This window comes from Scyliorhinus canicula, chromosome 11, assembly GCF_902713615.1.
Source record: "Scyliorhinus canicula chromosome 11, sScyCan1.1, whole genome shotgun sequence".
Lineage (NCBI taxonomy): Eukaryota > Metazoa > Chordata > Chondrichthyes > Carcharhiniformes > Scyliorhinidae > Scyliorhinus > Scyliorhinus canicula.
In genome coordinates this window covers 123,064,836-123,085,614 of record NC_052156.1, presented here as the reverse complement: position 1 = coordinate 123,085,614, position 20,779 = coordinate 123,064,836, and the positions used below count along the sequence as shown (strand labels likewise).

Sequence of the window (20,779 nt, the reverse complement as noted above, 5' to 3'; positions counted from 1 at the left end):
CTCTGGCCAACACCACACTTGGTCTTGGTCATGTGCCTTCCTACATTACTGTATGGATGGTACCATACTCAGTCCCACATTAACCCCATATATATACAAAGCCCTTCTACTACACCTCCCACTAAGTCTTTATCTCATGGATAGAGAATTGCTTTAGTTTACTTCAAGTCTTACATTTATAAATTTTGCATTAACTTATTGTTACAACTTTTATGCTATTTTAACATTACTGCTATTACAGTATTAGTGTTCACAATATTCTTATTAACCACCCTTCAGGTCCTTGAAGTTAAAGTTTCAAAATGGAGACCTTATAACTCTTCCAAATCTCTTGTAGAAACACATTTTCCTCTATTTCAGAAGGTAATAGCTGTTTATGGGACCTTGCTGTGTGCAGATTAACTGTTGCATTTGCTAAATTTCAACACGGACATTTTAAAAGTACTTCACTGGCTGAGAAATATTCTGGAACAATATAAATACAAAATTCTTTCTTGTCGTTAACCTCTACTGCTGTGCATTTCATTTGGCTTCAAGCACGCAATTTGGTTACAACCATGACATCTTGTGAATTTGTTAATAATATTGACATTTATATAATAGTTTATTATGTTGAAATATCCCGAAGCATAACATTACCTGGATCCCAGTTGGAATACAGGAACTATTATTAAAGTAAACATTCGCTCATATAGACTGGGGCGGGGGGGGGGGGGGGTTCTGTATGTGGGGGTGGAGGGAGGGGTGCAATGCAATGTTACACTCTATCTGGACACAGGGTTAAAATGCTGTGTATAAAACATTTGAGGATGCATCTGTGTTTCTGAAAACAATCATTCGGAAACTTTATCCTGAGACTCTAGGGGCTGTTTAGCACAGGGCTAAATCGCTGGCTTTGAAAGCAGACCAAGCAGGTCAGCAGCACGGTCCAATTCCCGTAACAGCCTCCCCGAACAGGCGCCGTAATGTGGCGACTAGGGGCGTTTCACAGTAACTTCATTTGAAGCCTACTCGTGACAATAAGCGATTTTCATTTCATTTTCATAATAGCAAAATCCATCTATTTACCAGTAGTTAAGAAACTTCTAAGAAGACTTGTGGCTGCTGACATCTCAGTTGTTGTAAATGTTATTCCTAAAAGAGCAAAAAACATTTTAAAAAATGCACCATTTAAACTTTTGATAATGGTGAGAATTATGTTCAAGAGCATTAACAATAGCTTTTTCTTTTTCGAAATGATGCATTAACTAAACTAAGGTCACATCCTGTATAGACGCTGACGATGTCAAAGTATTTGATGCATTAACATATGTTCATCGGCAGCTTACACAGGATATTGAGTTGTTCAAGTATTTTATCTTTTTATTCATTTGTTGTAGGCGGGTGTCAATGGAGAGGCCAGCATATATTGCTCCCGACTTGCCCCTGAGAAGGTGGTGGTAAGCCCCTCGTTAAACCACTGAAGTTCATCTGAAGTAGTTACCTCCATAATGCTGTTAAGGGATGTTCCAGGATTCGACCCAGAGCCAATAAAGGATCGGTGACATGTTTCCATGTCAGGATGGTGTGTGTGACTTGGAGCAAAACTTTCAGGTGCGGCTATTCCCATGCATCTGCTACCCTTGTCCTTCTAGGTGGTTGAGTGTGAGTGTGCATACTTGAAAGGTACTATCATAAATGCTATGCTCTGCAGCCATGGTGTGTTAGCAGTAGAGGGGGTGGATAGTTGAAGTGGCAGATGGTGTTCCAATAGCAGGCTGCTTTGTCCTGGATGGTGTTGAGTTTCTTGTGTTGTAAAAGCGTGTCAATCTCACCTCAGTTCTGAAATTCAGCTCCATTGTCCATTTTAGATACAAGGTTGTAATGAGAGCTGGTGCTCAGTGATCCTGGCAGAAACCACACTGAACCTTGGCAAATGGGTTATTGCTGAGTATGTGCCACCGTAAGCAACGTCATCCATCACTCTGCTCATAATTGACTGTAAATGGATGGGGTGCGAATGGGCTGGATTGTTTTTGTACTGTTCTTCTGTGGATAGAATATGCTTGAGCAATGTTCCACTTTGGATAGATGACAGTGTTATAATTGTAATGGATCAACTTGGCTACAGGCTCAGCTAATTCAGGAGCACAGGACTTCAGGACTACAGCTTAGATTCTCTCACAACCCAAAGTCTATATTTGATGTGCTCAGCATTTCGTGATATCACGTGGTATGAACTGAATTGGTTGATGACTAGCATCTGTCGTGGTGATGATGTAGGAACATAAGAATTAGGAGCAGAAGTAGGCAATTCAGCCCACTAGCCTGCTCCGCCATTCAATCAGATCATGGCTGATCTCTTCCTGGTCTTAAACCCACCTCCCTACCCATTCCCTCTATCCTTTTAACCCATTTTAAAATCAGAAATATATCTAATTCCTTCTTGAAACCATTTAATGACTCAGACTCCACCACTCAATATGGGGCAATGAGTTCCACAGATTCATCACCCTCTGTGAGAAGTAGTTCCTACTCATCTCAGTTCTAAATCTACTGCCTGTCAACCTATATCTGTGACCTATCATTCTAGATTGCTCCACAAGGGTATTTGGTCTACATTTACCTTATCAATCCCTTTTAGTATTTTATATACCTCGCTCAGATCCCCTCTCATCCTTCTAAACTCCAGTGAATGTAAGCCCAAACTGTTTAATCTCTCCTCATACATCAACCCTTTAGTCCCCAGAATTAATCTGGTGAACCTCCTCTGAACTGCCGCAATGCACCATGGCAAAGACAAGATGGATCATTGACTTGGCACTTCTGGCCAAAGGTGGCTGCCAATACTTCACCCTTATCTTTTATCATATAATGGATAATCTTCCATTATCATTGAAGATGAAGGTGTTTCTGGAGTCTCCTCCACTTAGTTGTTCATATATCTACTACCATTTATGGCTGGATGTGGCAGGGCTACAGAGTTTTAATTGGATCCATTGATTATGGAATCCCTTTGCTCTACCTATTGCATGCTGTTTCTGCTGGTATGTAGTTTTGTGTCGTAGCTTAACCAGGTTGGCATCGCGTCTTTAAAATGCCAAGATATTGCTCCTTGCCTGCTTTTCCATGTTGCTCATTAAACCAGGAGTAGTTTATTGGTTTGATGGCGATGCCATGATGAAGGACATTTAAACTCACGGTTATGCTGTAAAAAAGGGATGTGTCTACCTTCACTCCGTTTCTTTTACACTTTGATGCTGGAACGAGTGACCTTCTGCGCTGCCTGAATCTCACCCAGCTTAAATCAGGAGAGTCGGGTGAGACAGGCTCTTAAGTATTTTAGTGTAAGTGAGTCAATACAGAGTGGCAATCTGCCGCTTACTACAATCCCAGACCAGATCCCAACAGTTGCTCGGATACTGGACAAAAACCCCAATATTTTATTTTAATTTCATTTTGACTGTGAGGAAAGGATACTTCACTTCAGGAGCGACTGCATGCAGAAATAGGGATATGGTATATTAAAGCAAACTTTATTACTAATACAGGATAAAAATCTTTAATATTACATGCCAAAATAGTTTACAGTCACCTCTTCAACTATACTAGTCAACACATTGAATACAATATCCTTACTTTCTATCTTTCCCACTTAAATAACCAGAAAATAGACTATCGTAGTTCCCGATCCACCCTAAATGCCAATGGTACAGAGAATACTTGCTCTCCAGAGTTATTCGTTGAGAAAGAGATCTCTTTACAAAACGGATCTGACTCGGGTCTGAACCCCTGCAGAAACTCTGGCTGAATGTCTTCAAAAGCTGTTTTCAACTGGTTTATTTCATAGATACATAGAAGATAGGAGCAGGTGGAGGGCTTTTCGCCCTCGAGCCTGCTCCACCATTCATCACGATCTTGGCTGATCATCCAACTCAATCGCCTAATCCTGCTTTCTCCCCATAGCCTTTGATCCCATTCTCCCCAAATGCTATATATAGCCGCCTCTTGAATATATTCAAAGTTTTAGCATCAACTACTTCCTGTTGTAATGCATTCCACAGGCTCACAACTATTTGTATGAAGAAGTGTCTCCTTATCTCTGGCTGAAATGGTTTACCCTGAATCCTCAGGCTGTGAACCCTGGTTCTGGACACACCTATCATTGGTAACATCTTCACGCATCTACCCTGTCTAGACCTGTTAGAATTTTATAAGTCTCTATGAGATCCCCCCTCATTCTTCTGAACTCCAGCGAGAACAATCCCAACCTAGTCAATCTCTCCTCGTATGACAGTCACGCCATCCCTGGAATCAGTCTGGTAAACCTTCGCTGCACTCCCTCGAGAGCAAGAACATCCTTCCTCAGAGGAGACCAAAACTGCACACAATATTCCAAGTGTGGCCTCACCAAGGCACTGTACAACTGCAGCAACTCATCCCTGCTTGTATACTCGAAACCATTTGCAATGAAGGCCAACAAACCATTATCCTTCATTATCGCCTGCTGCACCTGCATGCTTATCTTCAGTGAATGGCGCACAAGGATACCCTTTCCTAATTTACATCTATTCAGGTAGTAATCTGCCTCCTTGTTTTTGCTACCAAAATGAATAACCTCTCACGTACCCAAATTATACTGCATCTGCCATTGGTTTGCCCACTCGCCCAACCTGTCCAGATCTTGCTGTAGGATCCCTGCATCCTCGTCACAATTCACCCTCCCACCTAATTTGGTATCATCTGCAAACTTTGAGTTGTTACATTTTGTTCCCTCATCCAAATCATTAATATATATTGTGAATAGTTGGGGTCCAAGCACCGATCTCTGCGGTACTTCACTAGTTACTGCCTGCCAATTTGAAAAGGACCCACACATCCCCACTCTTTGTTTCTTCTCTGCCAACCAGTTTTCTATCCACCTCAATAGATTTCCCCCAATCCCATGCGCTCTAATTTTGCGCAATAATCTCTTATGCGAGACTTTGTCAAACACCTTCTGAAAGTCCAAATATACCACATTGACTGGCTCCCCCTTGTCAACTGTACTGGTTATCTCTTCAAAGTCTTCCAACATGTTTGTCTAGCATGATTTTCCCTTCATAAATCCATGCTGACTCTGACTGATTCTGCCACTGCTTTCTAAATGTTCCGCTATAAAGTCCTTGATAATAGATTCAAGCATATTCCCCACTACCGATGTTAGGCTTACTGGTCCATAATTCCCTGCTTCCTCTCTACCTCCATTTTTGAATATCGGAGTGACGTGAGCTACCCTCCAATCTGCAGGGACAGTTCCAGAGTCTATAGAATCCCAGAAGATGACCACCAATGCATCCACTATTTCCAGAGCCACGTCCTTAAGCACTCTGGGATGCAGATTCTCAGGCCCTGGGGATTTATCCGCTTTCAATCCCATCAGTTTTCTCAGCACCATTTCTCTACTAATGTTGATCTCCCTCAGTTCTCCCCTCTCATTAAACCTTTCATTATCCAACATTTCTGGGATCTGATGTGTGTCCTCATTTGTGAAGACAGAACCAAAGTATGTATTTAATTGCTCAGCCGTTTCTTTGTCCCTTATTATGCATTCCCTTGTTGCTGTCTGCAGGGGGCCTACATTTCTCTTTACCAATCTCTTTCTCTTCACATAGCTGTAGAAACTTTTAGTGTCAGTCTTTATGTTCCCTGCTAGCTTCCTTTCATACTGTACTTTTCCCTTCTTAATCAATCCCTTCGTCCTTCTTTGCTGAATTCTAAACTGCTCCCAATCCTCAGACCTATTTTTTTCTTGGCCAATCTGTATGCTTCTTCCTTGGATCGGATACTATTTCTATTTTCCTTTGTAAGCCGTGGATTGGCCCTCTTAACCCCTTTGCTTTTGTGCCAGACAGGAATGTACAGTTGCTGTAGTTCCCCCATGTGTTCCTTAAATGTTTGCCATTGTCTATCCACTGTCATCCCTTTAAGTAACTTTCCCCAATCTATCAAGGCCAACTCACGCCTCATATCCTCATAGTTCCCTTTATTAAGATTCTGCACCATAGTCTACCTCACTCTCCACCTTGATAAAAAATTCTAACATGTTATGGCCGTTCATCCCCAAGGGATCTCGTACAGCCAGATTGGCAATAATTCCCTTCTCATTACAGTCTAAGATGCTTTCTAGTTGGTTCCTCCACATATTCATCAAGAAAACCATCCTGTATACACACCAGGAATTCCTCCTCTCTGGCATTGTGGCTTCTTTGATTTGCCCAATCTATGTGAAGATTAAAATCACCCATGATATTCCGTTATTACATGCATCACTAATTTCTTGTTTAATGCCATTCCCAACCTCACCAGTGTAGTTTGGGGGTCTATATATGACAACCACTAATGTTTTTTGTCCCTGGTATTTCTCAACTCTACCCATAAGAGATTCCACATTGTCAGAGCTAATATCCTTTCTCACTATTGTGTTAATTTCTTCTTTAACCAGCAGTGCCACACCCCACCTTTTCATTTATGCCTGTGCTTCCAAAATATGAGAACCCTGGGAGTTCCCATCCCTGTTCACCCTGCAGCCATGTCTCCGTAATCCCAACTATATCATACCCATTTATATCTATCTGCACGATTAATTCATCCACTTTATTGCAAATGCTCCATGCATTAAGGTACAGAGCCTTTAAGTTTGTCTTTTTCACAATTCTTGTCTTGCTCCCAATATTTTTCTCTACTGCCTTGTTTGAATTTTGTACTTGGTTTCTCCACCTATCACTTTTCTTATTCACTTTTCTACCTTTTGCTTTTGTCATTGCTCCCTCTTTCTCTGACTCCTTGCGTAGGTTCCCACCCCCCTGCCATTTTAGTTTAAACCCTCCCCAACCACTACAGCAAATAGCCCCCCTACGACATCAGTTCCAGTCCAGCCGAGGTGTAGCCTGTCCAGTTTGTACAGGTCTCACCTCCCCCAGAACTGGTCCCAATGCCCCTGGAATCTGAAACTCTCCCCCAACATCATCTCTTCAGCCACGTATTCATCCTATATATCCTGTCATTTCTACTCTGACTAGCACGTGGCACTGGTAGTAATCCTGAGATCACTACCTTTGGTTCCCCTTGTCCTCAGACAAATCTGCACTACTTTAAATATAGTTAATCTCTTTTAAATAACTTAGTAACAACAGAACTGCTTCAGTGTGCACAGCTTCAGCCAGATCAGAACTCAACTGAAAATGTTTTCTCAAACTACCTGATGCCTTAGCTCCACCCAGCAATGACATGATCTCACAAAACTGAAGTCTAATTACTTCCACAGTGAATCCTTTGAATCAAAACAAAATTGCATTAGCCCAAGCTTTTACAATGGTTAATTGCATCTCAGGCTCCTGAATGCTTTGTTGTCTTTCAAACCAAGATTCTTTTAAAAACATGACTTCAGCAGTCAAACACACTCTAATCCAGGCTTTTAGTTCTTACTTCACCCAATACATATAATATAATATATCTGAAATTTCTACATTCGTCATATGCTGAATGGTACTCCGAGGAAGTTATGGTCCACAATGTCTTAACAAGTGTTAGGTGTTACTTTGAGTAGGACCACTCATGATGTTCGAGGTAGGTTTTTTACTCAGAGAGTGGTTAGTGTGGAATGGACTGCCTGCTGTGATAGAGGAGTCGGACACTTTAGGAGCTTTCAAGCGGTTATTGGATAAGCACATGGAGCGCACCAGAATGACTGGGAGTGGGATAGCTTGATCTTGGTTTCGGACAAGGCTCGGCACAACATCGAGGGCCGAAGGGCCTGTTCTGTGCTGTACTGTTCTACATTCTATGAAAATCCAACTGATGATTTATGTGCCAATTCACAAAACTAATATTGAATATAAAAGGTGACTCTGCCACTTGTTAACACTCCTGGGATTAGTTAACGCTCGTGTTTGGAGATTGCCTGCTCACAGTCTTCCTCAATGCACATGGTTCAGCTGAGGCGTTCACATGTTATAAATCTCATTGTACAGATAAACATAGGAACAAGGAGCAGGAGAAGGCCATTTCTGTGACGGCTAAAGGTTTGGGGAATAGTGGCCCTGCAATATTTCCACTATTTCATCATAGGTTTTCATCCCTGGCTTTTCTGGCTGTATAAGTCTCATCAGGGGGTTACATCTTCCCATCCCCCATTATGCTCAGGAAAATTGGGACTTTTATATCTCCTGCTATCTTGTTCACTTGAACTAAATCGTTGAATTTCTCTGTATACGAGCTCCATTACTCTGTTTCTCATTTGGTCCCAAGGCACCAAATTCTCCCACTATATTTCACCATAGAAGGAGCTGTATTTCACCATGGAAGGATCTGCGTGTGCACTGAGTGTCTTTAAGACAGAGATAGATAGGTAAGACCATAAGACATAGGAGCAGAATTAGGCCATTCGACTCATCGAGTCTTCTCCGCCATTCAATCTAGGCTGATATGTTTCTCATCCCCATTCTCCTGCCTCCTCCCCATAACCCCTGGTCCCCTTATTATCTATCTCTGGTTTAAAGACACTCAGTGATATGGCCTCCACAGCCTTCTGCGGCAAATAGTTCCAAAGATTCATCACCATCTGGCTGAAGAAATTCCTCCTCATCTCTTTTTTAAAGGATCATCATTTCAGTCTGAGGCTGTGCCCTCTGGTTTGAGTTTTTCCTACAAGTGGATACATCCTCTCCACCTCCACTCTATCTAAGCCTCTCAGTATCCTATAAGTTTCAATAAAGTCCCCGCTCATCCTTCTAAACTCCGAGTACAGACCCAGAGTCCTCAACTGCTCCTCATATGACAAGCATTTAATTCCAGGGATCATTCTTGTGAACCTCCTCTGGAGCCTTTCCAAGGCCAGCACATCCTTCCTTAGATACAGGGCCCAAAACTGCGCACAGTATTCTAAATGGGTCTGACCAGAGCCTTATACAGCCTCAGAAGTTTTTCCCTACTCTTGTATTCTAGCCCTCTAGACATGAATGTTAACATTGCATTTGCCTTCCTAACTGCCGACTGAACCTGCACGTTACCGTTAAGAGAATCTTGAACTAGAATTCCTCAGTCCCTTTTGTGCTTCTGATTTTCTGAGCCTTTTCCCATTTAGAAAATAGTCTATGCCTCCATTCCTCCTGCCAAAGTGCATAACCTCACATTTTTCCATTTTGCATTCCATCTGCCTCTTCTTTGCCGCTCTCCTAGGCTGTCCAAGTCCTTCTGCTGTCCCCCTGCTCCTTAATACTACCTGTCCCTCTGCATCTCTTTGTATCATCTGCAAACTTCGCAACAGTGCCCTCAGTTCCTTCTTCCAGATCGTTAATGTATATTGTGAAAAGTTGTGGTCCCAACTGAACCCTGAGGCACACCAATAGGGTCTTGATTAATAAGGAGATTGGGGCTACAGGGAGAAGGGGGATGAGAAACATATCAGCCATGATCGAATGATGGTGCAGACTTGATGGGCGAATGGCCCAATTCTGCTCCTATATCTTATGGTCTTATGGACTTAACCTGGCTGCTTCTCATCTGTACAGCATAGTGGCTCACTATTTAAATCTGCTGAGCCAGGAGCAATTACACCTTACTGCATTGCTAAGCATGACAAATAAATCATATTTAATGTCAACAGTGTTGTAAATGTCTATTCCTTGTATGTTCTGTAGTACATTAACGGATTATGCTGAAGAGCGGAGTTTGCACGTTCTCCCTGTGACTGTGTGGGTTTCCTCCGGGTGCTCCGGTTTCCTCCCACAGTCCAAAGATGTGCAGGTTAGGTGGCTTGGCCATGATAAATTGCGCTTAGTGACCAAAAATATTAGGCGTGGTTATTGGGTTACGGGGTAAGGGTGGAAGTGAGGGCTTAAGTGGGCCAGTGCACACTTGATGGGCCGAATGGCCTTCTTCTGGACTGTATGTTCTATTAGCAACAATAATATCACTTTGCAGCTATTCGTTATATATTATTTATGCTGCAGATTTATTAAAAGATAGTTACCTGTGCAGTTCACATTTCCATCAATGCAGACACTATAACAAAAAACAGTCATAGTTTTAGAATAAGCTACAGTATTTCTTTAAACTGTGGTTTGTGTGCTTAGCTCCAATTGAGCAAAGCTTTTGGAGCCATTAATAAAGCTCATTGTTGACTTATTTTTAATCGGAGGAGAAATAAACTTTTTAACAACTTGGGCAACACGGTAGCACAAGTGGATAGCACTGTGGCTTCACAGCGCCAGGGTCCCAGGTTCGATTCCCCGCTGGGTCACTGTGCGCAGTCTGCACGCTCTCCCCGTGTCTGCGTGGGTTTCCTCCTGGTGCTCCGGTTTTCTCCCACAGTCCAAAGATGTGCAGGTTAGGTGGATTGGCCATGATACATTATCCTTAGTGACCAAAAACATTAGGAGGGGCTACGGGGATCGGGTGAAAGTGAGGGCTTGAGTAGGTCAGTGCAGACTCAATGGGCCGAATGGCCTCCTTCTGCACCGTATGTTCTATGTTCTATGTTCAAAATATTATAAGAACAATTTCATTCTACAAATTCAATGTCATTGCTGATAAGTTAGTGAAACGTGTTGATAGGCAAGAACTGACGGACAGAAATTCTATGTGAGGATATGACTATATTTAGGACTCCTAACTCTTCTGTATGATCACCTATGCTGAATAGTGTCTCTTGTAATCCCATTAGGGTGGATTTAAACCAATTTAGGTTCAAATTATTGTAACAAAGAACAACTTTTAAAATACTTCCCCGACTTCTCATTTTATAATGTCCTGGCACCATTTAAAAATGTAATCATTCCACAAACTATATATCTGTCAGTCAGTTTGATTGAATTTCCAAAATTGGGTGGGATTCTTCGGTCTGCCACCCACGTGTTTCACGGCCGCACGCTGTTCACTGGCGGCAGGATTGGATTGTCAATGGCAATTTCCATTGTAACCACTCCATGCCTCCGGAAAACCTGTGGGCGGGGGAGCGCTGCCGGCGTGAAAAGTAAACCACAATGACTGGAGAATTAAAGTCAACAAAAAAATTCAATCTATTGTCAAAATATATCTATATCAATACCGTACCAATATCTGCAATCATTGCTTCGTTCACCAGCTTCCAATATTTTCCCATTATAATAACAAGTACATTCAGATAAGTTCACACATTTCATTCTGTTTTCATCCAGATAAGGAGCATTCTCTGGGCACTTTGCATAACAACCTATATTTAATAGAAAGTGATAGGATCAGTGTGAGGCACCCATATTCCTGCCAAGTAGTCCAAGTTGAAAATGGTGGAAATCAGAATTGAAACTAATAAATGGACCTCATCTTTACAAAACTGGACCATTTTCTGTTTCAGATGCAGACAAATCTGTTTTACGTTTTCACTATTTTCTGCTTTCAGTTTTGAATTGTACCCGTGTTAACAGTCATTGAACAATTTAAATAAAAACGCGAGGTGGGTTTCAAACACAACCTTCGAGAACTGCAGAGAACTTCTTTCCAATGTAATGGTCCGAGCACGTTTTTGCTGTTAATGTTCCACATGGCCGATAATGCCAGCTGCATTCGCCAGGAGTGTTATAATAATCACAATACACAGCTGCAATCAAAATGAAAATAGTTATCCAGGACCATCAGTGATTTCTTTAAAGCTTTATCAATCCAAGTCATTTGTTGTACACGATTGTTGTATTTCCCCTGGTGTTGTTAATGAACTGGCTAGATTTTTGCAATAAAAACAATGGTGAGGCTATCAGTGCTTGCTATTATTAAATTATAAATTGGACAGCCTTCCGGCCTACACACAGGCGCAATACATTTGTAAATTAGGAATTGCCCTACTGCTTCAGAAACTTTGCTCCAACAGTTAGGAATAGTTAATATGTAATCAGTAATATTGGTTTAATCTCAAATATAATTTCAGTAGATGTAATCAATATAATATCTGACCAAATCATAGAACAAAGTCATCAATCGTTATTTTAAGTTGAAGCAGATCATAACCAATGATCACTTAATCATAGAATTGTTACGGTCCAGAAAGAAGCCATTTGGCCCATTGTGTCTGCACCCGCTCTCCAAACATGCATCGCGACTTAGTGCTATTCCTCTGCCTTTTCCCTATACCCCTGCACATTGTTTCTATTCAAGTAGTCATCTAATGCCCTCTTGAATGCCTCGATTGAAGTCTCCACCACACTTCCAGGCAGTGAATTTCAGACCCGAACCACTCGCTGTTTGAAAAAGGTTTTTCTCGCATTCCATTTGCAAAAAGCTTTTTCCTCACATCACATCTGCAAAGTATTACCGAACTTTCACTCAGACATTTTCTCCTTTAATAAAAACACATTTAATGCATCACACTTGCCCATAATGCTGTTGAATAACAGATGTGACAGCCGTCTACCACTGTGAATGTAACAGTTTATACTTACGACATCGCTCTGGGGTTCTCCAGTCAACACAAACACCAGCTTTATTGCAAGCTTCTGCATACACTGCTACAGCGGTACAGAAACCCAGATATTTCCCTTCCAGGTCACAGGCACAAGCTTCTTGGACACAAGCATCATAGAATGGAGTTGGGTCAACCTGATAAATATAGCGTCAGCTTAAATATAAACAGGAGCAACAGGCAAACAAACATTATCATTGCAATGTTGAGAGGAATCAAGAGGTAAAATCCAAAGGAATTCCTGTTGTTTTTTTAAAAAAAGATAAACTGGTAGAAATGTTGTAATAAGCAGGGAAATAATGGTGCGATGCTGACCTTGGTACATTGGCGGTACTCAAGCCTTTGCAAGAGGAGGTTATGAGTTCAAAATAACTCTCAGTGACTTGAATACATAAGTTAGTCTAACACGGTGGTGCAGTGCTGCTGCAGGGGCTGGTTGGGTGCTACACTGCTGGGAGTTCTGCCTTTTTCGATGAGACAAATTATGACCCTGTATTCCCTTTCAAGAAGAACTAAAAGATTGCACGGCATTATTTGAAGAAGAACAGGTGAGTTATCTTGGTGTCTCAGACACAATTATCCCTGAACAAATATCATTAGAAGAAAACAGCACATCTGCTATGTGGTGATATGCCTGTAAGCAATATCATAGTTGGATGGTGTGCGACCTCCAACCAGCAGGTGGCGGCGCAGACACACCATGCAGCCTCAAGACCGTTATTATGTGACCAGGGACTCCCATATAAAGGGAGACACATCCAGCATCACCAGATGGTTGCAGGAGATGGTAGTAAGATATACAGGTGAACAGTTGTGGTAGGTGTAGTTCCAGAGGAGTATAAAGAGACTCCATGATAACGTGCGCTGTAACAGATCGCTATCGTACCTCACGAGATTCAATAAAGATCCTGGTTTGGACAAGTCAAGGTGTTTCGTGGATTCCTTTGCAAGGTACAGAATACCAAACACAACATGCTAGTTTAGCTTGTATCTGTTTGTCGGCCTGTATATAAATTGGATGCTGCGTTTTTCTACCTTTCAACAGTAACTGAGCTATAAAAGTAGTTGGGTGACAGTGCAGCTCTTTAGGATATTCTGAGGATGTGAAAACAAGTTTGAAGATATATGTTTTTTTTAATCTTTATGAAAAAAGACCAATCTAAAAGGAGCTTAGCTTAAATGCTTGAGCTGCCAATGGTTGAAGTTATTGGTCGAGATCTTTCGGCTGTTCACGGTGGCGGGATCATCCGGTCTTGCCGACGGTGCATCCCTGCCGCAGGTTTCCTAGCAGCGTGGGGCGGATTCAATGGGAAATCCCACTGACAATGACAGGACCAGAGGATCCCGTCACCGGACAATGGCGGGCCGCCTCCCGCTGCTGGGAAACATGCCGCAGGGGAGGCCATGGAATCTTGCGGATTGTGTTCGATCCAAATCTCAAATAACATGGGCCTTACAGGGGCATTACCTTTTTATGGCACGATTGAAACATGTCATGTTTAATTATGCCACACTTTCTCTGTGCCCACGCTAAACAGTAAGGATTCCTGTCACAGGGCGATGTTTGATTGACTGTATCGGAGCAGATCATCGATTTCCAGCTATTTCCAAATTCCACTGCACTGGTCACCAAAGAGTTCCCTTTTGTTGTTAGATCATCTGAAACATCATCATTGAAATTTCCACACAGACCGCATACTTTGTTCTGTAATAAAAATGCACGATTATGGAAAAAGAAAACCTAAAAATGAGCATGTTTATATGAAAAAGCGTTTTCCTCAGAACCTGATTTTATTATAAATCCACCATTGTACATAAATGTATTTAAGGATTCACAAACACCATGTGCGTACAGTTGTTACTTTGGTAATAATTAGTGAGAAGTCCAGTGCTCGTAATGATTTTGCAATGTTATGACAGCCGATACATCATTAGAAACAATTCAACTTCCTGAGGTTGACAGTTTTGAGGGCAGAAAGGGCTGGGCAGGCTCGCATCTATATTTGGAATAATTTGAAATTTCTCCTTTATCTCTATAGCAAACAGAAACAGTAATTATTTAATGAAGTTTATTCAGTGTTCCATTAGGGTTTCCCACATTATTGTTCTAAGTAAAAAAAACACATTGACATAAAGTATGTTTGTGAAGAAGTCCTGTGTTGACTAAATGACTCCTGCATATCCTCAGGTGTTTCCTGCTGTGACCAATAAGGACAAATACGAATATGTTAATTTTCACACTGTACTTACTTTCCATCTTGAATCCAGTGTGATTGAAAGCCTCGTGCTTTTGTCCCATATCACAGTGATCCCATTGGAAAACTTAATGATTAAATAGAGCCCGATAGTGTGGCGTGAATAGAAATCATCTGAGCAATGGGTTTGATTTGTAAACCTCTCAACTGTTTCCACGTGGTTATCAGTTAGAATGAGTTCCTTGCCCTGTAAGAGTACATGTGAAAAAAGCGTGCTGTAGAAGGTGTACGATAATTTATGATTGAACTTCAGCTATTGTTAGCACATATTTAAAATCTCATTCAAAAACAGAAAAGGAGACAATTATAATTAGAAGAAAGAAAACACCTCAAGTAAGATCCTGATATTTCTTGAGCAAGTCATTCCCTTTTCGCAACAAGGTACACTCTCGGTGAGTATTTGCAGTGTGCCTTCTCGACGATTGCATTGGTCCTAAGAATAAAGCAGTGAGGTTAGGCTGGGACATAGTGAAAAAAATTAATTCAACTCGTTAAGTTTACATTTGTTAAGCCTCCAACATAATAATGTTGCAAAAAACACACGGGCTGTCATGTCACCATGTACACACATCACAAATACGGAGCCGAATAGCCATCAACAAACGCAATAATCAAAATGTGCTGAGACATGTACATTTATTAAATGATGTGGTTCAAAAGTCACCATATTTTAAACACTAATGGAGTGTTTGAGTTATTACATTGTTAACATCCAGCAAATTGCTTTTGGCCAAGACATTTGTTTTATCATACCCTGGTGACTCACTGGCTATGCCTTTCTGAACACTGTTGATAGGTTTCTATGTAAAATAACAACTACATTGTAAATATTGATTCGTCAAATGTTTGCATTTCTGCCTTTATCATTTCCATCATTTGACCCACGTTTTAGTTTTAATAGTCACATAATATAAAAGTGTGGAGTGCACGCGTCATTTGGAGTGTGGTGTCATTGAGGTCACAAATGACCTGGGCTATTTTCACACTCTAATGCCTGAGGAAAACATTTTTGTATTTTAGTGCAAGTTCATTTCTGCATCTACTCTACAGGGTTGATTTTGATGGTGTTTACAATGGCAATTATATTGGTACACATTAAATCATGACTGCAGTTCAGTAGGACATTGACATTTTTCAACCAACACTCACCTCGACAAATATATATTCACAGTTTCCATCGTAGACATACCTTTTCCCATCAAAGGTTATGTAATGCCCATCGCCATAAACTTCACATGTCTTTGGGCATACCTTATTTGTGCAGTTCCATGATCCTCCCTGGCATGTGCTGCAATATGAAGGGCGCAGGGCAATGATGTTGTTTAATAAGATGCAGCAAGTGACATGATTTGTAATATATATTGTACATCAGATCACATTTGCTTAATCTTACCATTTGTTGCAATCCCGTTGGATTATTCTTCCATCGCTGTAAATTGCACCACTAAATAGACAAGGGCAGTTTTCACGAACAATGCAGTTTCCATCATCATCTTCCACAAGACCATGGGGACAGACACAGTCAGGGACACATGGACTCTGCTTTTGTAAAAGATTCAAATGACGCTGTTCACTTCAAATTGTTTTCAGTTGAAATGTCAGCTAATGGAATTTTTAATGTCTGCTTAAATCTTTGCCACATACTAAGTTTGACCTTTATAGATTTTGACTTCAAGCTTCCAGAGTGAATCCAAAATTTATGGGACATCAGACCAAAATGGCATGACATCCACTTTTTTTAACATTAGTGACTTAGGCATTTGGATTTACATAGAAAATTGAGGAAAGAGGAAGAGACCATGCAGCCCATGAAGCTGATACTGATCAAAAAAGAACGATTCGGGCTAATCCCATATTACAGCTCTGGTTGTGTAGACCTGCAGGCTACAACACTTCAAGTACACATCTAAATATATTTAAATGCACTGAGTGTTTCTATCTCTGCCACCCTTTCAGGGAATGAGTTCCAGACATCTGTCACCCTTTGGGTGAAAGGTTTCTCCGCAACTTCCCTCTAAGCCTTAAATAGTTTATGAATATTAAACTCATTTTTGTAAGTGTCCCATTCGCTGTTCTGCAAACTGAAAAAATAATGAGTTTTTTAAACTGATGGAACTGTGTAAGTCACTTACACAAGGTGTGCTTAGAGTTCGACACGTTTTTCCACAGAAGTATTGAGATGACGAGGCAGTTCCATTTGTACAGTCAACGAACACTTTCCCATGCGGACAACCTATAGAAAACAATACATAAAAGGAACTTGGAAAATGACGATTCGTTAATTTAATATAGAGTTCAATTCATGCACTGTTTGAATGGGGAGAGTCGGTAATGTTAGTTACCTGGAGGCCAGGGACCTGATGTTGCTGGAAAGCAATGGAGTTTTCCATCTCGGCAAATGCTGAGTGTAAAATAATAATTAAAATTTGTTTTACGTGCATTTAATTTTTCATATTTGTAAAATTATTGGCGATTGCTTACCAGGGTATGCCATGCATGTTAATACTCTGCCCTTTTTCTATAAGCCGCCCTTCAGTATAACATGAGCAGTCTGAACGGTCCACACAGACTCCATTTTCATCCATGTACTTTTTCTCAGGACAGCCGCAACCGTAAACTGGAATATCCTTAATGCTACAGGTGTAATCACTCTCTGAAAGTGATCTACAGGTACGGTTACATGTTCTCATGTCATTCTCAAAAACCTGAGAGTTACTGCACGACTTATCTAGAAACAAATAATAACCACGCAATCACGTAACTAAAGACATTGGAGTAAAAAACCTTTTGCATGCTAAAAGTTTGACTTTATAAGACAATGATGTTTGAGCCAAACCATCACATTGCACTTGAGGATTCTCCACTGAAATCTCTGAAGACACAGTAGGACTTTTACATTGTTATCTTTTGTTCACTGTACGCAAATCTTTGACAATACTTTCAAGAAAAATGTTTCTAATGTTGTTATAATTAGCGCAACATTCGGCTTTCTTCCCTGTGGCTTCTTAAAATATTTTAACAAACTGCTTAGTTTTTCAGTTCTGATATGAAATCATTTTAAATCGATTTTAAAAGGAGTCATCAATAAGATGATAAGATATGCTATTCCTTGTATTAATTATACACAATATAGATCTGCAGCATAATAAAGACAGGGTTAATTATTTGAAAATGATGCACATATAGGAGAAATAGGTTTCTGTTTAAATCCAGGTTTTACGTGTGCTGGGAATTTGAACATGAATTGTAATTTTAAAAGCCATATTGAATATGGTCCCTTCCTGCAGAGGATTGGATTGGATTTGTTTATTGTCATGTGTACCGAGGAACAGTGAAAAGTATTTTTCTGTGAGCAGCTCAAACAGATCATTTAGTACATGAAAAAAAAGAAGGAAAATACATAATAGGGCAACACAAGGTACACAATGTAAATACATAGACACCGGCATTGGGTGAAGCATACAGGAGAGTAGTATTAATCAGGTCAGTCCATAAGAGGGTAGTTTAGGAGTCTGGTAACAGGATGTCCTCTACATCATGTCACAGCATACAGAATATTTAAATCAACTTGTTAATTGTTTTCACTTTCTCCAAGGGCAAAATGCTATGGAGAAAACCTGTGGTTGAAATCTTCAAGCCCTTCCCACCGTCGGGTACTTCCTGTCCCACGAATGGCAATCCCCTTCCCCTTTCCCTGCAGCGTGCTTCTCAGTGGCAGAGGGCACAGAACATGAAAATCCCTTTAGGCATCAGCGAGATAGGGAGGTCTTGTGCATGGCAGGTGCTATAGTGATTTCTAAAGAACTGAGGGAAGGCAGCGCATTATTTTTATGTTGACTTATACGGTTTACTGTAGTCAGTTAGAATTTTCCTGCCCCCTTCAACGTGCGACATGGCTGGCTAACCATTGAAATCTTAATGCAGATTAGCGGGATCGGATATTCCTGCCAGCGTGAGGGGCGGGAAAATTGAGGCCTAAGTCTTCAGACTTCTGTAAAATAGAAACATTGTCCTAACGTACTGCAAATGTCTTTCCTCCAGCTTCTGACAATGACACCATGAGCAGCACACTCATGAACATACGCTCCCAAAGCTGCACACAGGCAGTCCTTGATGTTCTCACAGGCACAGGTAGCAGCTACGCACATCTGGAAAAATTGAACAAGGACGTTAGGCAAACAAATCGCTATTTATTTCACAACGGTAGACAATCTCGACTTTAATGAACAAATAGGCCACTAAATACACAAATCGCCGCAGGTCGCTGAAGCCGCAATAATTTCTCAATAGTTAATATGCAAACAGAGTAATCAGTTGTTGCAATCTCCAATATAAAACTAATATTGATAAAAGAGCATACCTTCTGATGAACTGCAAACTATGTTTCAGGAGATGCGATTGTGATTTACTAATTTTTTTGTGTTTCTGCTTAAATGCTCGGAATAAAATTATTCGGAATATTTCTATCAGCTGGGAGCCCTGTACTATGAATATAACATTAAAATAATTTAAACTCTATTCTCCCTCCTGATAGCCTCAAAACAATGACACCTACCTGTTATTCTATGCACTACAAATATGAATCAATTTTATTAACTGTTTATCTACATGCTTACTGAAATCCAGTAATCTATCTGAAAGCTACAGACACCATGCTCAGTTGGTCATCTGTTTTATTCTTCCAATTAATCAGTTTCCTTAAGGTGACAAACGAGGACAGAAAAACTGGAACCCCAATTCCCTTCCTTTTTGCGCTGTAATCAGTGTAGTTTGTTTTGAAAGGGTAGATGTATGTGTTTCTAAAACCTCATAAGAGTGTAGTCAATTTAAAATTACCAGGAGCAGGCTTTCATGGGTGTAAACAAAGAGGATTGTTAATTTACTGTTGTAAAGCCTTGCAGTCTACAATTCGCTTTCCCTTTTGCTCAGATTAGTTGACTGGTTTAAGGACACTTGGGAATTTTGCAAGGATGCAATGCCTTCTGTCTTGTAAGATGATGGTTTGCATTGTGGTGGCCAACTCTGTGTTAAGCATTGCCTGGTGTGGTTCAGAAGCCCCAATCTACCATGGGAGTCTCTGCTGTATTTGCTGCGGAAGAAGACTGTGGTCTGAGAAAGTGCATCATTAGCTGGCAGTCTGCTTCCTCCTGGCCTCTCCAATTGACCTTTCAGTTTCTGCTCGCTTCTTCCTATGCCCTTCCAGTCAGCCTCCAGAGGTCACAGCCATCAGTGACTGTTTCCCAGTTATCAGTGTCAATATCTGCCATCCTCATATCTTTCTTGCAGCTGTCCTTGTAGTGGAAGTATGGATGCCCATGAGTTGTGATCTAGTTGTTAATTCACTGTACAGAAAGTCTTTGAATGTACAGCCATCACCTATCCAATTAATGTGGCTGAGCCTGTGCAGATGCCGTTAGCTTAGCAAAGAGTTTATGATGATGGAATTAGCACGCTCCTGGACTTCTGAGTTGGTGACCTTGTCCTAATAAGAGATGCCGTGGATATATCTGAGACAGTGAATTCTATCTGATACGGTGCAATATAAATGAGGTTTTTTTGATTGTCACAAACAAGATACAAACTGTCGATTAAATCATTCACCAGAAAAAGAGGAGGATAAGAATAAGATTATAAAATAACTTTTTACATGTAAAAGTTACGTTGTTCAGGGTGATAAGAAGTGCTGATATCATGCCCTAGAAATACAATATGGAGATGAAAGCTTGCCTACCTCTGGAAAGGAACTTACTGCCAAAAACTTTAATCACTCTGGCTTTAAAATAATCTACTTTCACCCCTCGATTCAGAGTTTGAACCCAGCATAAAATCACTTGAGTTAATGTCTAGTTTCTTCGATAGACTTAATGGTTGCTGCTGCATTTGGGGTGTGTGGGGTGGGGAGGAGCCCTGCCTGTAGTTCCAAGTAATTTGGAATTCAGCAAAAGAATCATAATTTGATCCAAACGGTTGTTACGAGAAATGGGGTAAAATACAAGACTAGCAGGAACAACAACTTGCATTTATATAGCACCATTAAAACAAGAAAACACCTGAAGATGCTTCATGAGAGCAA

The 20,779-nt window shown here is 40.8% G+C and overlaps 1 protein-coding gene across 1 annotated transcript in view; it reads right to left on the bottom strand.

Annotated features, from left to right (window-relative positions):
• LOC119973790 (mucin-2-like) overlaps positions 1–20,779 on the bottom strand; it is a 99,586-nt gene that overhangs the window by 28,841 nt on the left and 49,966 nt on the right. Inside the window, exons 17-30 of the mRNA XM_038812214.1 lie at positions 18,728–18,854; positions 17,188–17,434; positions 17,049–17,107; positions 16,839–16,939; positions 16,100–16,245; positions 15,856–15,994; positions 15,035–15,139; positions 14,702–14,893; positions 13,920–14,156; positions 12,432–12,588; positions 11,471–11,596; positions 11,074–11,212; positions 9,992–10,023; positions 1,069–1,134 (exon numbers count right to left, since the gene is read on the bottom strand). Coding sequence (XP_038668142.1) covers positions 1,069–1,134; positions 9,992–10,023; positions 11,074–11,212; positions 11,471–11,596; positions 12,432–12,588; positions 13,920–14,156; positions 14,702–14,893; positions 15,035–15,139; positions 15,856–15,994; positions 16,100–16,245; positions 16,839–16,939; positions 17,049–17,107; positions 17,188–17,434; positions 18,728–18,854 — 1,873 coding nt within the window. The remainder of the gene's footprint in view (positions 1–1,068; positions 1,135–9,991; positions 10,024–11,073; positions 11,213–11,470; positions 11,597–12,431; positions 12,589–13,919; positions 14,157–14,701; positions 14,894–15,034; positions 15,140–15,855; positions 15,995–16,099; positions 16,246–16,838; positions 16,940–17,048; positions 17,108–17,187; positions 17,435–18,727; positions 18,855–20,779) is intronic.